General features: G+C 39.9%; 1 protein-coding gene across 5 annotated transcripts in view; it reads left to right on the top strand.

Annotated features, from left to right (window-relative positions):
- Positions 1 to 12,592, top strand: part of SETD9 (SET domain containing 9) — a 39,120-nt gene that overhangs the window by 2,110 nt on the left and 24,418 nt on the right. For all 5 annotated transcript variants that reach the window (XM_007486351.3, XM_001381142.5, XM_007486349.3 and 2 more), the window contains exons 2-4: positions 2,184 to 2,551; positions 4,829 to 4,952; positions 6,896 to 7,011. In XM_007486351.3, the coding sequence (XP_007486413.3) occupies positions 2,184 to 2,551; positions 4,829 to 4,952; positions 6,896 to 7,011 (608 nt within the window). The remainder of the gene's footprint in view (positions 1 to 2,183; positions 2,552 to 4,828; positions 4,953 to 6,895; positions 7,012 to 12,592) is intronic.

Raw genomic sequence — 12,592 nt, 5'->3', positions numbered from 1 at the left:
TTTATTTTTAAAGACCCTTACCTTCTGTCTTAGAATCAATACTGTGTATTGATTGGTTCTAAGGCAGAAGAGTGGCAAGGGCTAGGGGATAGGGGTTAAGTGACTTGGCCAGGGTCACACCGCTAGGATGTGTCTGAGGCTAAATTCAAATCCAGGACTTCTTGTCCCTGTGCCTGGCTCTCAAATTATTGAGCCACTTAGCTGCCCCTAGGCTGTGCTCTAGTTATATATCTTCTAACCCTTCTTTGTCCCCACCAGCAGCTTTCCCTATCTTCAAAAGAGCTTCCAAGTAGGGCAGAGAAAATTGCATTTCATTGAAAAGGAAACCAAATCTGAGGATTTTTAGCCCCTGCCACTTACAATCAAAATCAAGATCATAGTTTTAGGATTTCCTCCCCAAAAAAAGACATTGCTCTCTTAAATAATATATAATAGCTTAAATAATAAAGTTGGCATTTTTATAGAATCAAGGCTCTGTTTTAAAAATCCAATCCAATAAACATTTATTAAGCATCTACTAAGCAACAGGGATGCAATTAATAAAAAAGAATGACAATGCCTATACTCAGAGAACTTACTATCTAATGGGGTAGAGGCTAGAGGGAGACAACACAAAAGGAGGCAAGATTTACACATGAGCTCAGATCTGTGAAAAAAACACTTTAAAATATAATCATAAGATTTAGAGCTATAGTGGACTTGTAAAGCTTGTTAACTTGCTCCAACCCCTTTCCCCCATTTTACACGTGACAAAACTGAGATCTGGAGAGATTAATGAATTATAAAGAAAGTCACAGACCCACAGCCCCCTAAAATCAGCATTGCAATTGTATAATTCTTATACTGTAGATATAAAGTCATGAAAGCAAATTAGATAAGATAATCGGAGAAGTACAATCATTTCTAAATAATGATAAAGAATTGGGTTAATGCTATGATAGATTTTATTAAATAATTTTCTCAAGTCAAGAAGAAGAAGCAAACTGAGGGATAATCAAATTGGGCAGCTAGGTGGTACAATAGCTAGAGCACTTGGCCTGGAGTCAGAAAAACTCATCTTCCTGGGTTCAAATCTGACCTCGGGCATTTCCTAACTGTATCAGTTTCCTCATCTGTAAAATGAAGGAAATAGAAAACTACGCCAGTGTTTTTGCCAAGAAAAAACCAAATGGGGTCATGAAGAATCCCACAGAACTGAACAATGAAATCAATCAGCTGATGTCGATTAAACAACCAGAGTTTGTGAGATCTGTTAGTAAGGCAGGGCCTCTGCCTTAAAGATGTCTATGGTCCAGTAACCTGTACACAATATTTAACTTTAGGCTTTTACAAACCAGATGCCCCCAGTAGAGTTTTGCAAAGATAACTTGCTTCAGAAATCGAATAATGAGTTTGGGGCATTGATGCAGTTGATGTTTTAGGCAGAAATTATTTACGTGCCTTTTAAAAAGGAAAGACAAAAATCTAAAAAAACTAATTTAATCTCCCCAAAGTCAAGCAGATAGAACTGAGGAAGAATGAACTGAAATAACTTAACTGGCCTCTTTCAGTGCTTTGAAAGAATCCGTGATTCCATTGGGTTCTCACTCTACTAATACCCAATGTGAAAGGTTCAAGACTTCCCAGTTTGTGGTGGAAAAATTCCTGACTCTGGGACCAACTTTCTGGTCATGAGCATCTCCATCCTCAGCTAAGCTGGTCCTCAGGAGATAGATGCCGAACGGTCCTTTGCCAAACTGCCTAATCTGTATAACCAGATCCCTAAGCTCTCTTAGAGCTTCAAATCCAGTGCACTCAGGGTCATCTTATTGTGACAAGGAGATATTGTAGGTCCCTGAGTTTCCTTCCAGCCCTAGATCTCTGATTGCATGATTTTATTCACAAATGTGACTTCTCTCCTCTGTGGGACACTTACAACACGTTTGCAGAAAGACGTCCTGGGAGATGAGGATCCCAGACTGAAAGCATGAAAGCTCCTTTTCAGACCAGGGGATGCTGCTCAGATGAACTGCAGAGTGAGGGCAACTTCAGGCTAGTCTAAGCAGTGCTGGACATTCTGCCCTTCGCAGGCTTGAGCATCGCCATCCATTTCCCAGTGGAGATCCACCAGGCTTTTCTAAAGGTAGCATTTTCCTTTGGTTTCTGGCAGAGAATAGTGAATGATGACTTTTTCCCATTTTCAGGACCTTGAGATACGTTCCAGACAACTCCAAAGACAAAATTATTCCAGATGAAGATGTCTTAGGAGCAATACTCAAAGTCTTTCGGGCTCTGTTCATAAATGATTTCAGTAGACAAACGGACATCCTTGTCTTGCTTCCAGAAGCCATTAAATCGGAGTATCAGCACTCGCTGGTTTCTCATCATCCAAGGACGGAAAAGCCTGTAAACAGAATTCAGCAACAAAAGCTCTGCCAGCCTGGAGAAGTTCTCTTTAATACACTGGGCTTCAGTATTTCCCGAGAAACTAGTTCATTGATTTCTGCTGGAAAAGGTGTTTTTGTTACCAGAGGATTTGTGCCAAAAGGAACAGTTGTGTCTATGTATCCTGGTACTGACATATTCACTTGTTTACTAACACATTCTTTTCTTTTAAACCGATACTAATTATCGCTCTCTTCCAGCTTCAAATCCAATGGACTCAAGAGTATCTTATGATTACAAAAAAATATTGCAGGTCTCTGAGTTCCCTTCCAGCCCTAGATCTATGGTCAAATTATTTTATTTATAAAAATGTGATTGCAGAAGAGCAGGAAGGGCTGGCAATGGGGGTTCAATGACTTCCTCAGGGTCACACAGCTAGGAAGTGTCTGAGACCAGGACTGAAGACATGGAGGCACTTTATCCACCCAGCCACTAGCCCTACCAAGACATTCTTGATACATAGTAGGTGTTTGATAAATGCTTATTGATTGAATGAAATGCAAATAGATCCAGTAAAGTGGCAAGCGCCTGTCCCTCTGTTGTCCGTAGGTTATCAGCTGAGTTAATATCTGAGATAATATTTTGGTGTGTTTATTATAATAAATATTTTTATTGCACCTAAATTGTGCATAAACTCAGAGAGCGTTCTGATTTTTACACTGACACATTTATGTAAGTATTTGGCAAACAGGAGAAAAAGCCACAGAAATGTACCGACTTTAACGCGAGGGTGTAGATAACAATATAGAAAACAGAGATAGTACCTCATGAGTCAGTTCAGAGAACTTTTCAATTCTTTTTGTATTTGGGAAATGAAGCATTTTATTTTTTATCGTTATAGATTTCAATGAAAAACGGTGGCTAGAGAGAATAGAGGGCTAACCTTTAAGCCAGGGAGACCTTCTCACCTATTAGAGGTGACCCAGGGCAAGTAGCTCAATTCCTCCAAACAATTACCCCGAACTAGTCTCTTGAGACTCGAAATTACAAATTATCTTCATCACTGGAAGGAGTTTCCACACTACAGTGATTAGTGATTACAGAATACATTCTTCAGAAAAGACTTACAGTATTTTCAGCCTTTTTGATTATTAAATTTTTTTTTCTTGAGTGTTTTTGCAAATAATAAACTTTCCCAGAGTTAGAATGGTCAGAAAATCTCCATTGTGATTTTTGTTTAAATTGCTTTATTAAAAATAATGCCTGCTATATAGTCCTTTAAAAAAACAAACAAACCTTACCTTCTCTCTCTTCGAATCAATGCTAAATACTGGTTTCCAAGGCAGAAGAGTGGTAAGGGCTAAGCAACTGGGGTTTAATGTTCTGCCCAACATCCCATAGCTAGGAAGTATCTGAGGTCATATTTGAACTCAGGACCTCTTGTCTCTAGGCTTGGCTCTCTATCCACTGTGCCACCCAGCTGCCCTCTGACATAGGGTTTTTGAAGTTTGTAAAGTTCTATAAACATCTCTTTTCATTCTCACAGAAGCTTTAAAGTCTATACTACAGGTTTTCTCTGCATTTTTGAGAAGACGACAAAACCAAGGCTTAGAGGGTTCTTAGTGACTGGCTTATGATTTTAGTTAGCAATTGTCAGAGGTAGAATTGAACTTACATCTACTGCTGACTCCAGAAGTAAGGCTGCTGCTGCTGTGTCTCTGTCTCCTTCTCTTCTTCCTCCTCCTCCTCTTCCTCTTTTTATTTTTTTAGATGCACCATCCTGCTTCCCTTGAAGCAGCTAAGTAGCATAGTGGATAGAGCACCAGGCCTGGAGTCAGGAAAACCTGGGTTCAAATGTGATCCCAGACACAGACTAGCTTTGTAACCCTGACCAAGTCACTTTACCCTCAGTTTCCCCATCTGTAAAATGAGCTGGAAAAAGAAATGGAGAACCACTCCAGTGTCTTTGCCAGGAAAACCCCAAATGGGGTCAGGAAGAGTCAGACATGAGTAAACAGCGCTTTCCTTTTTTACTTCAAATGAACAAAACTCATTTCTCAAAGGTTTCATAATACAAACTAAATGCTCACCTTTTAATAATAATAATAATAATGAACCTTAAATTGTCAGTTGCCAAGATAATTGTTTTGTGTTATTGAATTGAATCTGTGTGATGAGACAGTTTAACATCTCCCAAAAGTCGATTGAGAAGTCAGAGAGAGCAAAGTTTAATGTTCTAGCAGTTTCTGTATGTTTTTTTTTTATTTAAGAGGTAGAGAGTTAGAGTGAAATCTACCAACAAAAATTAGATTCTTACCCACCAGGCATTCTGAGCTCTTTCAAGTCTCTTATAAAAGGCCAGAATATATTAGGGAAAAGGAAGAGCCTTGAGTTTTCCCTCAAAACAAAGCTGCCCAGATGTTTGTGGATGTAATATGTCCGTGTTCCTGTCTTGTGTTAATAGGTACGGTGTATCAGCAGCATGAGCCAATTTTCTTCCAGTCCATTGGAAATCCATTCATTTTTAGATGCCTAGATGGGATGCTTATTGATGGAAATGATAAAGGAATATCAAAAGTTGTGTACAGGTAAGTTGACAACAAGAAACAAGAAAACATTTAGATTTCACAGCAGAAATCCAGACATTTCTTTCCTTTTGTCACATGCCATAGATAGAGGTAGTCCTCCTCGCCAAGGCAGACTCACAGTCCCATTCCATCAAATCTGCTCCAGCACTTTCTATTTAAATAGAATAATATAACATAACAGGAAGTAATAAAAATAATACTAGAGTTGATCTATTTTTATGTTTTTTTCTTAGGTCTTTGGAATTGCCTTGGATCATTGTATAGAACAGAATAGCTGTCTTTCACAATGGATTGTCATGCAATATTGCTGTTGCCATGTTTAATGTTGTCCTAGTTTTGCTCACTTCTCTTTGCATCAGTTTGCATAGAAATCTTCCCAGGTTTTTTTTTTTAATTTTAATTTTATTTCATCAATCTAGAACATTTTTATTTGGTTACGAGGATCATATTCTTTCCCTCCCCAGCTTCCTTCAGAACTCATCTCGAATCCTACCTTCTTCAAAAGCCCCTTCCTCAGTTTCTCCTATTACTACTTAGATTGTATTTTAGGCAGTCATTTATTTGGGGTGTGGGATTCCACTATTTTTGGTTTTTATTAAGTGGAACATATGAAGGAAAACAGGATGTCTTGCCACTAATACTTTTTTAAAAAGTAAGAGCAGATGCTGAGTTCCTGTCAAATTTTTTTCCCTTCGTAGGATGTATTGACCAGTATTTGAAGCAATTAGTCACAAGTTAAGCAGTGATTAAAAAATATTAAAATGTTAACATTCATGCAGGCACCTATTCAATGGAATAAATTAAACTTCTAAGTCAGGCACATTTTTTTCCTCCATTCTCTCCAGTTACTGTTCACTTAGATATAAACCAAATAATACTTTTCTTAATGCTTGTACAATACCACAGTTGAACTACTAAATACGACAACTACTTAGACTACTTCCCATTTATTCTTTCCACATCTTCTATGCACATGGAAAATGTTTTGTTTTGAACATTGTTCACTGGTAGTCTCCCCAATTAGAATGTGAGTTCCTTGACTGTAGGGATTCCTGGCACAAAATAAATGCAAATAAATACTTGTTTCCTGACATCGATTTTGAACTGTAAAGGACCTTAGGAATCATCTAGTAAAAGCTCATTTTTATTGCAAAAAAAAAACGGAGTTTGAAAAAAAGGTTAAATTCCCAATGCAAGATGACCTAGCTAATAAATAATAGATCCAGGATTTGAACACATATCTTCTGGCCCCACATTTAATTCTCTTTCCCCTACACATTATACTTGAATTAAAAATCCAGATAAAGGGGCAGGAAGGTGGCTCAATGGATAGAGAGACCTTGAGACAAGAAATCCCAAATGTGTCCTCAGACACTTCCTAGCTATGTGACCCTGGGCAAATCACTTAACCTCATTTCCCCCTAGTCCTTGCCTTTCTGTGTTAGAGTTGTCACTAAGACAGAAAGTTGGGTTTAAAAAAAAATTCAGGTAAAGAGCTTCTCTATATCACCTGCCTTAAGAAATAGATTAGTAGGGGGCAGCCAGGTGGCTCAGTGAATGGAGAGCCAGGCGTAGAGATGGGAGGTCTTAGGTTCAAATCTGGCCTCAGACACTTCCCAGCTGTGTGACCCTGGGCAAGTCACTTGACCCCCATTGCCTAGCCCTTACCTCTCTTCTGCCTTGGAACCAATACACAGTATTGACTCTAAGAAAGAAGGTAAGGGTTTAAAAAAGAAAAGAAAAAGGACTAGATTAGTAATATTTAGTGATTGGCATTGGGGCGTGGAGTCTGATTTTTTGAGTGGTAGAACATATTTTAATTAGAATTCTGTTTTGAATGTTTAATAATATTAATTTAATAATGCTTAATAACACCTTTTCACATTCTGTTTCTTCAAGTTAGAGGAGACCAGTCTTTGACTTCATATGTTTCCCTGTTTTAGGTCATGCAATGGGAGGGACCAACTGGGCCCTTTTAAAATGAGTGACTGCACATGGCTGACCTCGGAGGTCCAAAACCCCCTGGCCGTGGGGCAGTATGTGAACAATTGCTCCAATGGTAAGCCGGCATGCACTTTGGGGGCGTGTCTGACTTGTGCTGGGTTTCTGGAGAATGGCGGAATGCCTTTGCCATGGCGGCGTATGTTTTTCTTGCACCTTCTCAAGTGCTCTTGAAGCTTGACAAAGTCTTAGAATTAGGAGGGATCTCAAAGCCCCGGAGTTTGGCTTGCAGAGGGAGCAGGTCGCCTTCTGCGAACCAAAGGGGTCTTAGTCTAGCCCTTCTTGGAAAACTCTTGGGAGATGTGGGCGGCTCAGTGGATGCCGAGCCAGGTCTGGAGTCAGGAAGACTTTGGGTTCAGATCTGCCTTAGATACTTCCTGGCTCTGTGAGCCTGGGTGAGTCCCTCATCCCTATTGCCAGCCTCTGCCGCTCTTCTGCCTTGGAATTTTAAGATCAAAGGTAAGAGTTGGAAGAAGAGGATCTCTTGTGAGTGAGGGGGGCAGGCTGTACCACCTTGAGACAGTTCTGATTTCCTAGATGAGACCCAAGTTTGTCTCTGCCTCTTGTTCCTGCCTTTGCAGTGAAACCAAGAAAATCTAAAAGCCCATCAGCTACTTGAGGACAGCAATCATGCATCCACCATCCAGGTGGATTTTATAGTCGAAGCATTACTAGCCGTGTGACCCTAAGTCAGTCACTTCACCCTGCTTGCCTCAGTTTCCTCATCTGAAAAAAGCATATGGAAACTACTCCAGGTTCTTTGCCAAGAAAATCCCCAAATGGGTCCCAAAGAGTGGAACGTGACTGGAAAAGGACTGAACAACAAAATCTCTAGTTGCTTCCTTTGATCTTTATTCAACATGATCTTTGAGGTCTTCTTGAGCATCCTGGTTGCCCTTCTGTAGGATCCAGCAAGGTCTAGTGGTATCAGCACTAGCTCTGGAGTTAGAGGATCTGGACTCAAATGTTGCTTTGTTGCTTGTGCTTGAGTCCCTGAATTTGAATTTCCCTGGGCATCGCTGCCATGGTACCAGGTAGAAGCCAGCAAGACCAGAGTTCACTCAGATACTATCTGTAGCCTGGGCAAGTCAGTTGACCTTTGTCAGCCTCAGTTTCCTCATCTATAACATGAGGATCATGATAGGACCTACATTCCAAGTTTGTTGTGTGGATCAAATGAGATAATACTTGTTAAAGCGCTTTGCCAACCTTAAAATGCTGTCTAAATGGCAGGTATCATCTTCATCATCATCAACCATCAGCCTGTAAAATGCAGGAATTAGACTAGTTCCTAGACCTTGAGCTTTATTAAGGTTCCCCTTTAAATATGGCGCCAAGAGCCAGACTCAATACTCTGGAGATATAAGTCTGACCAGACTGTTAGCTCTCCCGTTTCTTACTGGAATCTAAGGACAGTGGGCTTTTTTTGAAGGCTTGGGTCAGCCTACAAGCTCCCCTGGAGCTGCTCTAAATGAACATCTGTCTAGCCCTGCCTTCTCCTCCCCAGGCTAGTCCAGTCCAAAGTCACTTTGGGCAAACTAGTGACTCTCAGGAGTCCTCTGAAATGAGAGGAGCAGACTCAACCTACCGTTCTTTAAACATTTTTAATGAAAAATAGGCTTATTTCCCTTCTTATGACAATGTCCAGCATCTTCTCCAACAGCCCAGAGTTCATGGGTATCGCATACTTCTGTCCCAATGTTTTGGGGTTCTGTCCATATTTTTCATTAACTGAAAGTATTCTGTGGCCAAATTCTTTTGGGAAAAGCGTGACAGAATTCTACTCTATGCCGTCCACTCCTTTATCATCAACTATTTTTTTTAAATGCACAGACGTAGGAATGCTCCTAGGAATATCATAGCCATAATCCAGTGTTTCTAGGTCAAAGGAAAAATACTGCAGGCAGCTAGAAAGAAGAAATTCAAATCCTGAGGAGTCAGTTAAGATCACACTGATTTAGCAGCCACCTCTATAAAGCAACAAAGAACTTGGAATACAATATTCAGAAGCCAAAGGCTACAGCCAAGAATCACTTTCCCAGCAAAACTAAGTGTAATGTTTCAGGGGAAGAAATGTATCTTTAATTAAATAGAGGACTTCCAAATATTCTTCATGAAAAGGAGAACTACAGAAAGTTGAAGTACAAACACAGGAATAAAAAGATGTATAAAAAGGTAAACATGAATGAATAAGGAACTAAACAAGGGTAAACTGATAACGTTATAAGAAGAGATAACATGGGTCCCCTCTGAATGCTCTCATCATCAGGGATTATATAGAGTGGGTCTAAGTAGACAAAGCCTGGAAGTATGATCTATCTCTTTCTATCAATATCTAACTCTTCCTCTCACGCTCATCTCTCTCTTTGTAGGTCTCTAATCTATCATTTATCAATATCTCCTATATCTACCTGTCTCCATCTCACTTTTTTATTTTTATTCCTTTCTATCTCTTTTGTCTGTCCTTTATCTAGCTATTGTCTATTAACTAATCATTAATCTCTTCCTACTGCTATTGCTTACTGTCAGTATCTATGTCTTTCTCTGTATCTCTGTCATCTATATTTACCTATATCTTTTTCTTGATCAATCATCTATCTCTCTTTTATCTCTACCATCTATTTCTATTTGTTTAATCTATTATCTATCTCTAGCAATTATCTACCAATCATCTATCTCTAGCAATATCTCTTTTCCTCGATCTGTCATTTCTCTATATATCTGCTTTATCTTTATCATTCATCTCTTTATTTTCTCTATTATCTGTTCCCCCCTCAGTCTGTTCTTTTCTCCAGCATCACTACCATAATCGATGCCACTATGAGCTCTCAGTCACAGGTTTCTGCATCTTTCTTGATTTCTCTCTCTCTTTATCCTCTATATTTGGTACATTTCCAAGTTCTGTTAATTCAGATGTTGCAATTTTTCTCTCTCTTTTCTGCTCCCATTGCAACCACCCTAGTTCAGAGGTAACCCCGTGTTACCTCTTAGCTCTGATCATTCATACTCCTGAGTAAGCCTCCTGTTCTCATTGTGTCCTCTCCAGTGTTTGAGCTTTTGCTCTTCCCCTTTTGAAATTTCCATTGTCCTTTGGCTCCTTATCCACCATCTTATCTCTCTCTCTTCTTGGTTAAGCTCCTTGAGAAGGTTTTCTACACTCAAGGGCCACCTTCTATCTCCTCTAATTCTTTTCTAAACCCTCTACAATGTGGTTTCCAATCTCATCATTTGGCAGCTCTCTCCAAAGAACTGGTGGTTTCTTAATTGCCAAATCGAATCCCCTTTTCTCATTCTTTTGACCTCCTTGACTTTACTAGGTTATCATCAAGATCCTGGTAACTATGTGGGACTTCATCCCAGGGATCTGATACAAAGCCTCTTTTCTCCTTGGAGATCTCATTTGTGCAGATGACAATATAAACAGCCTTCCACTCTCTCCTGAGCTCCCGTCCCAACATCAAGTATCTTAGGCTTATTTCTACCTGCATATCCCATAGACATCTCAAACTTAACACACTCAAAATTTAACATCGCTCTTTCTAAATCCACACCTCTTCCTAAGTCCCCTATTTTTGTCAAGGGCTCTGCCATTTTTCTGATCTCCCAATTTTATAGTATCCAGTTCTCCCTCTCCCTTATTTCCCTCCCCTGCTCCCTCTTTCCTCATTCAATAAGTTTTCAAGTTGTTTTAATTTTACCTTCACAGCATCTCTCATCTCAATCCCCTTTTCTCCATTCACTTACATGGTTTGTGTACACCATTGTGGCAGTGGCAGGCGAGATTCCTGGCCAATGGCAGTCAAGGGTTGTCATGTGAAGGGACTGAAGTGAAACTCTGGCCAACCAGAAAATCTCAGGGGAAAGATTTAGACTAAGCTGAAAAAGTCAGCAAGTAAAGCGGGGCAGCTCACTCTCTCTTGGCCATTTTTTGGCCTTGTGGAAGAAGCTCTCTCCTGGCGAGCGGTTCTGGCACTTATCTGTGTAAGCCATCTCTGGCAAGCTGGAAGCAGGGCTATAAATTTAGTAGAAAGCCGCCAAGATTAATTTTTATTTATGTGGTGAGGATAAAGTGAGCTGCTATTGATCAAGTGCTTTGGGAACAAAACACCTTGTGAATGCTGGCTATTATTTGGCAGCTGGGTGGCTCAGTGGATAGAACACTGGATTTGGAATCAGACCTAAATTCAAATCCTGCCTTAGACAGTTACTAGCTATGTGACCGTGTACACGTCATTTGACCTTTCTTGGACTCAGTTTCCTTATCTGTAAAATGCTGATAGTAGCATGTCAATGGGAGAGTGATATTTGTAAAGTATCTTTGCGTACCTTAAAGTAGGAGATGGGACAGGATAGGTGAGAGCCAAGTAGCAGAGAGCTAGTGAGTTTCTCTCTATAAACGTCTCCTAATAGATCTAGAAAACGCAGCAGATTCAATTTTGATGAAGTCCAGAAAAGGTCACAGGGAGCCCTTTGTCCAGTTCAGCTCAGCAGAGGGAGAGGGACAGAGCAGTCTGTGGATGGGCACGGGGTTGCTCCTTCTACTATCGGACCACACCGCCTCTTACCTGGCACTAATTTCCCTGTCTTTTTGATCTCTGATATAGCTTCTGCACAGCTGGCAGACAAGTCTGCCCAGGTCATCCCTCACTCTCAAAATACAAACACCTGTTTGTCACTTAGAATCTTTGTAGTCTATCTTGAACCTACTTTTCCAGTCTGATTTTCCATTTCTCCTTCTGAGAGAACTGACGTTCTAAACTTGCCTACTTGCTATTTCCTGTACACAATAACAATAATTAACATTTATATAGCTTCAAAGCCACATGAGGGTACATCAATAGATGATAATGCACAAAGACAATTATCATTCTCGGTCACCGAGAGACTACCACTACTACTATATAGCACCTACTAGGTATCAGGCATTGTGCTACGATGGTTATCTCATTTGCTCCTCATGACCGCCCTGTAAGGTAGATGCTATTATTATTCTCATTTTATAGATGAAGAAACTGAAGCAGGCAGAAATTATGGCTTTTACATAGACCAATGACTTAATTTTTCTATCTTGACCTGTTTTCTAGGTCAGTTATTTTTGCTACGAAATAAATAGCTTACATTTTCTTCCAATTTTTTTTTCAGTCTTCTGACTTTGCTTTAGCATTTCTTGTTACCTCATAGAGGTAACATTGGTTTCTATTAAGTTCATTCAGATATTTAGAGTTTCTTACTGGACAAGATTTCGTGCTTCATGAGTCAAGCTGTTAATTCCCTTTCTAATTCTTTCTTCCATAACTTTAATTTCTTTTTCAATTTTTATCTCAAGCACGCTCATACCATTTATAAAAATATTTTTAAACTCAGGAATTCTAGCTAAATTTGTGCCCAAGCTTTGGTTTTTCTCTGAAGCCGTGTTTATAAATGTTTGGGGAACAGTTTCTTCTTCTATATTTGTGTCTTGGGGGTCCTCTGCCACCATGATAGCTCCATATGATGGTCTTCTTTTTCCTTTTTCCAGCCTACTTCCTGACTTTGGACTTGATGTTAGGGCTGGGCTTCAATACTTCCGGAGGGATGTTCTGGGATGGTTCTGTTGCTGCTTTCTTGGGGTTCTGAGTGCTGTGTTATTCCAGGATCTC

The sequence above is a fragment of the Monodelphis domestica genome, chromosome 3 (genome assembly GCF_027887165.1).
Source record: "Monodelphis domestica isolate mMonDom1 chromosome 3, mMonDom1.pri, whole genome shotgun sequence".
Classification (NCBI taxonomy): Eukaryota; Metazoa; Chordata; class Mammalia; order Didelphimorphia; family Didelphidae; genus Monodelphis; species Monodelphis domestica.
This window is presented reverse-complemented; position numbering and strand designations above follow the sequence as displayed.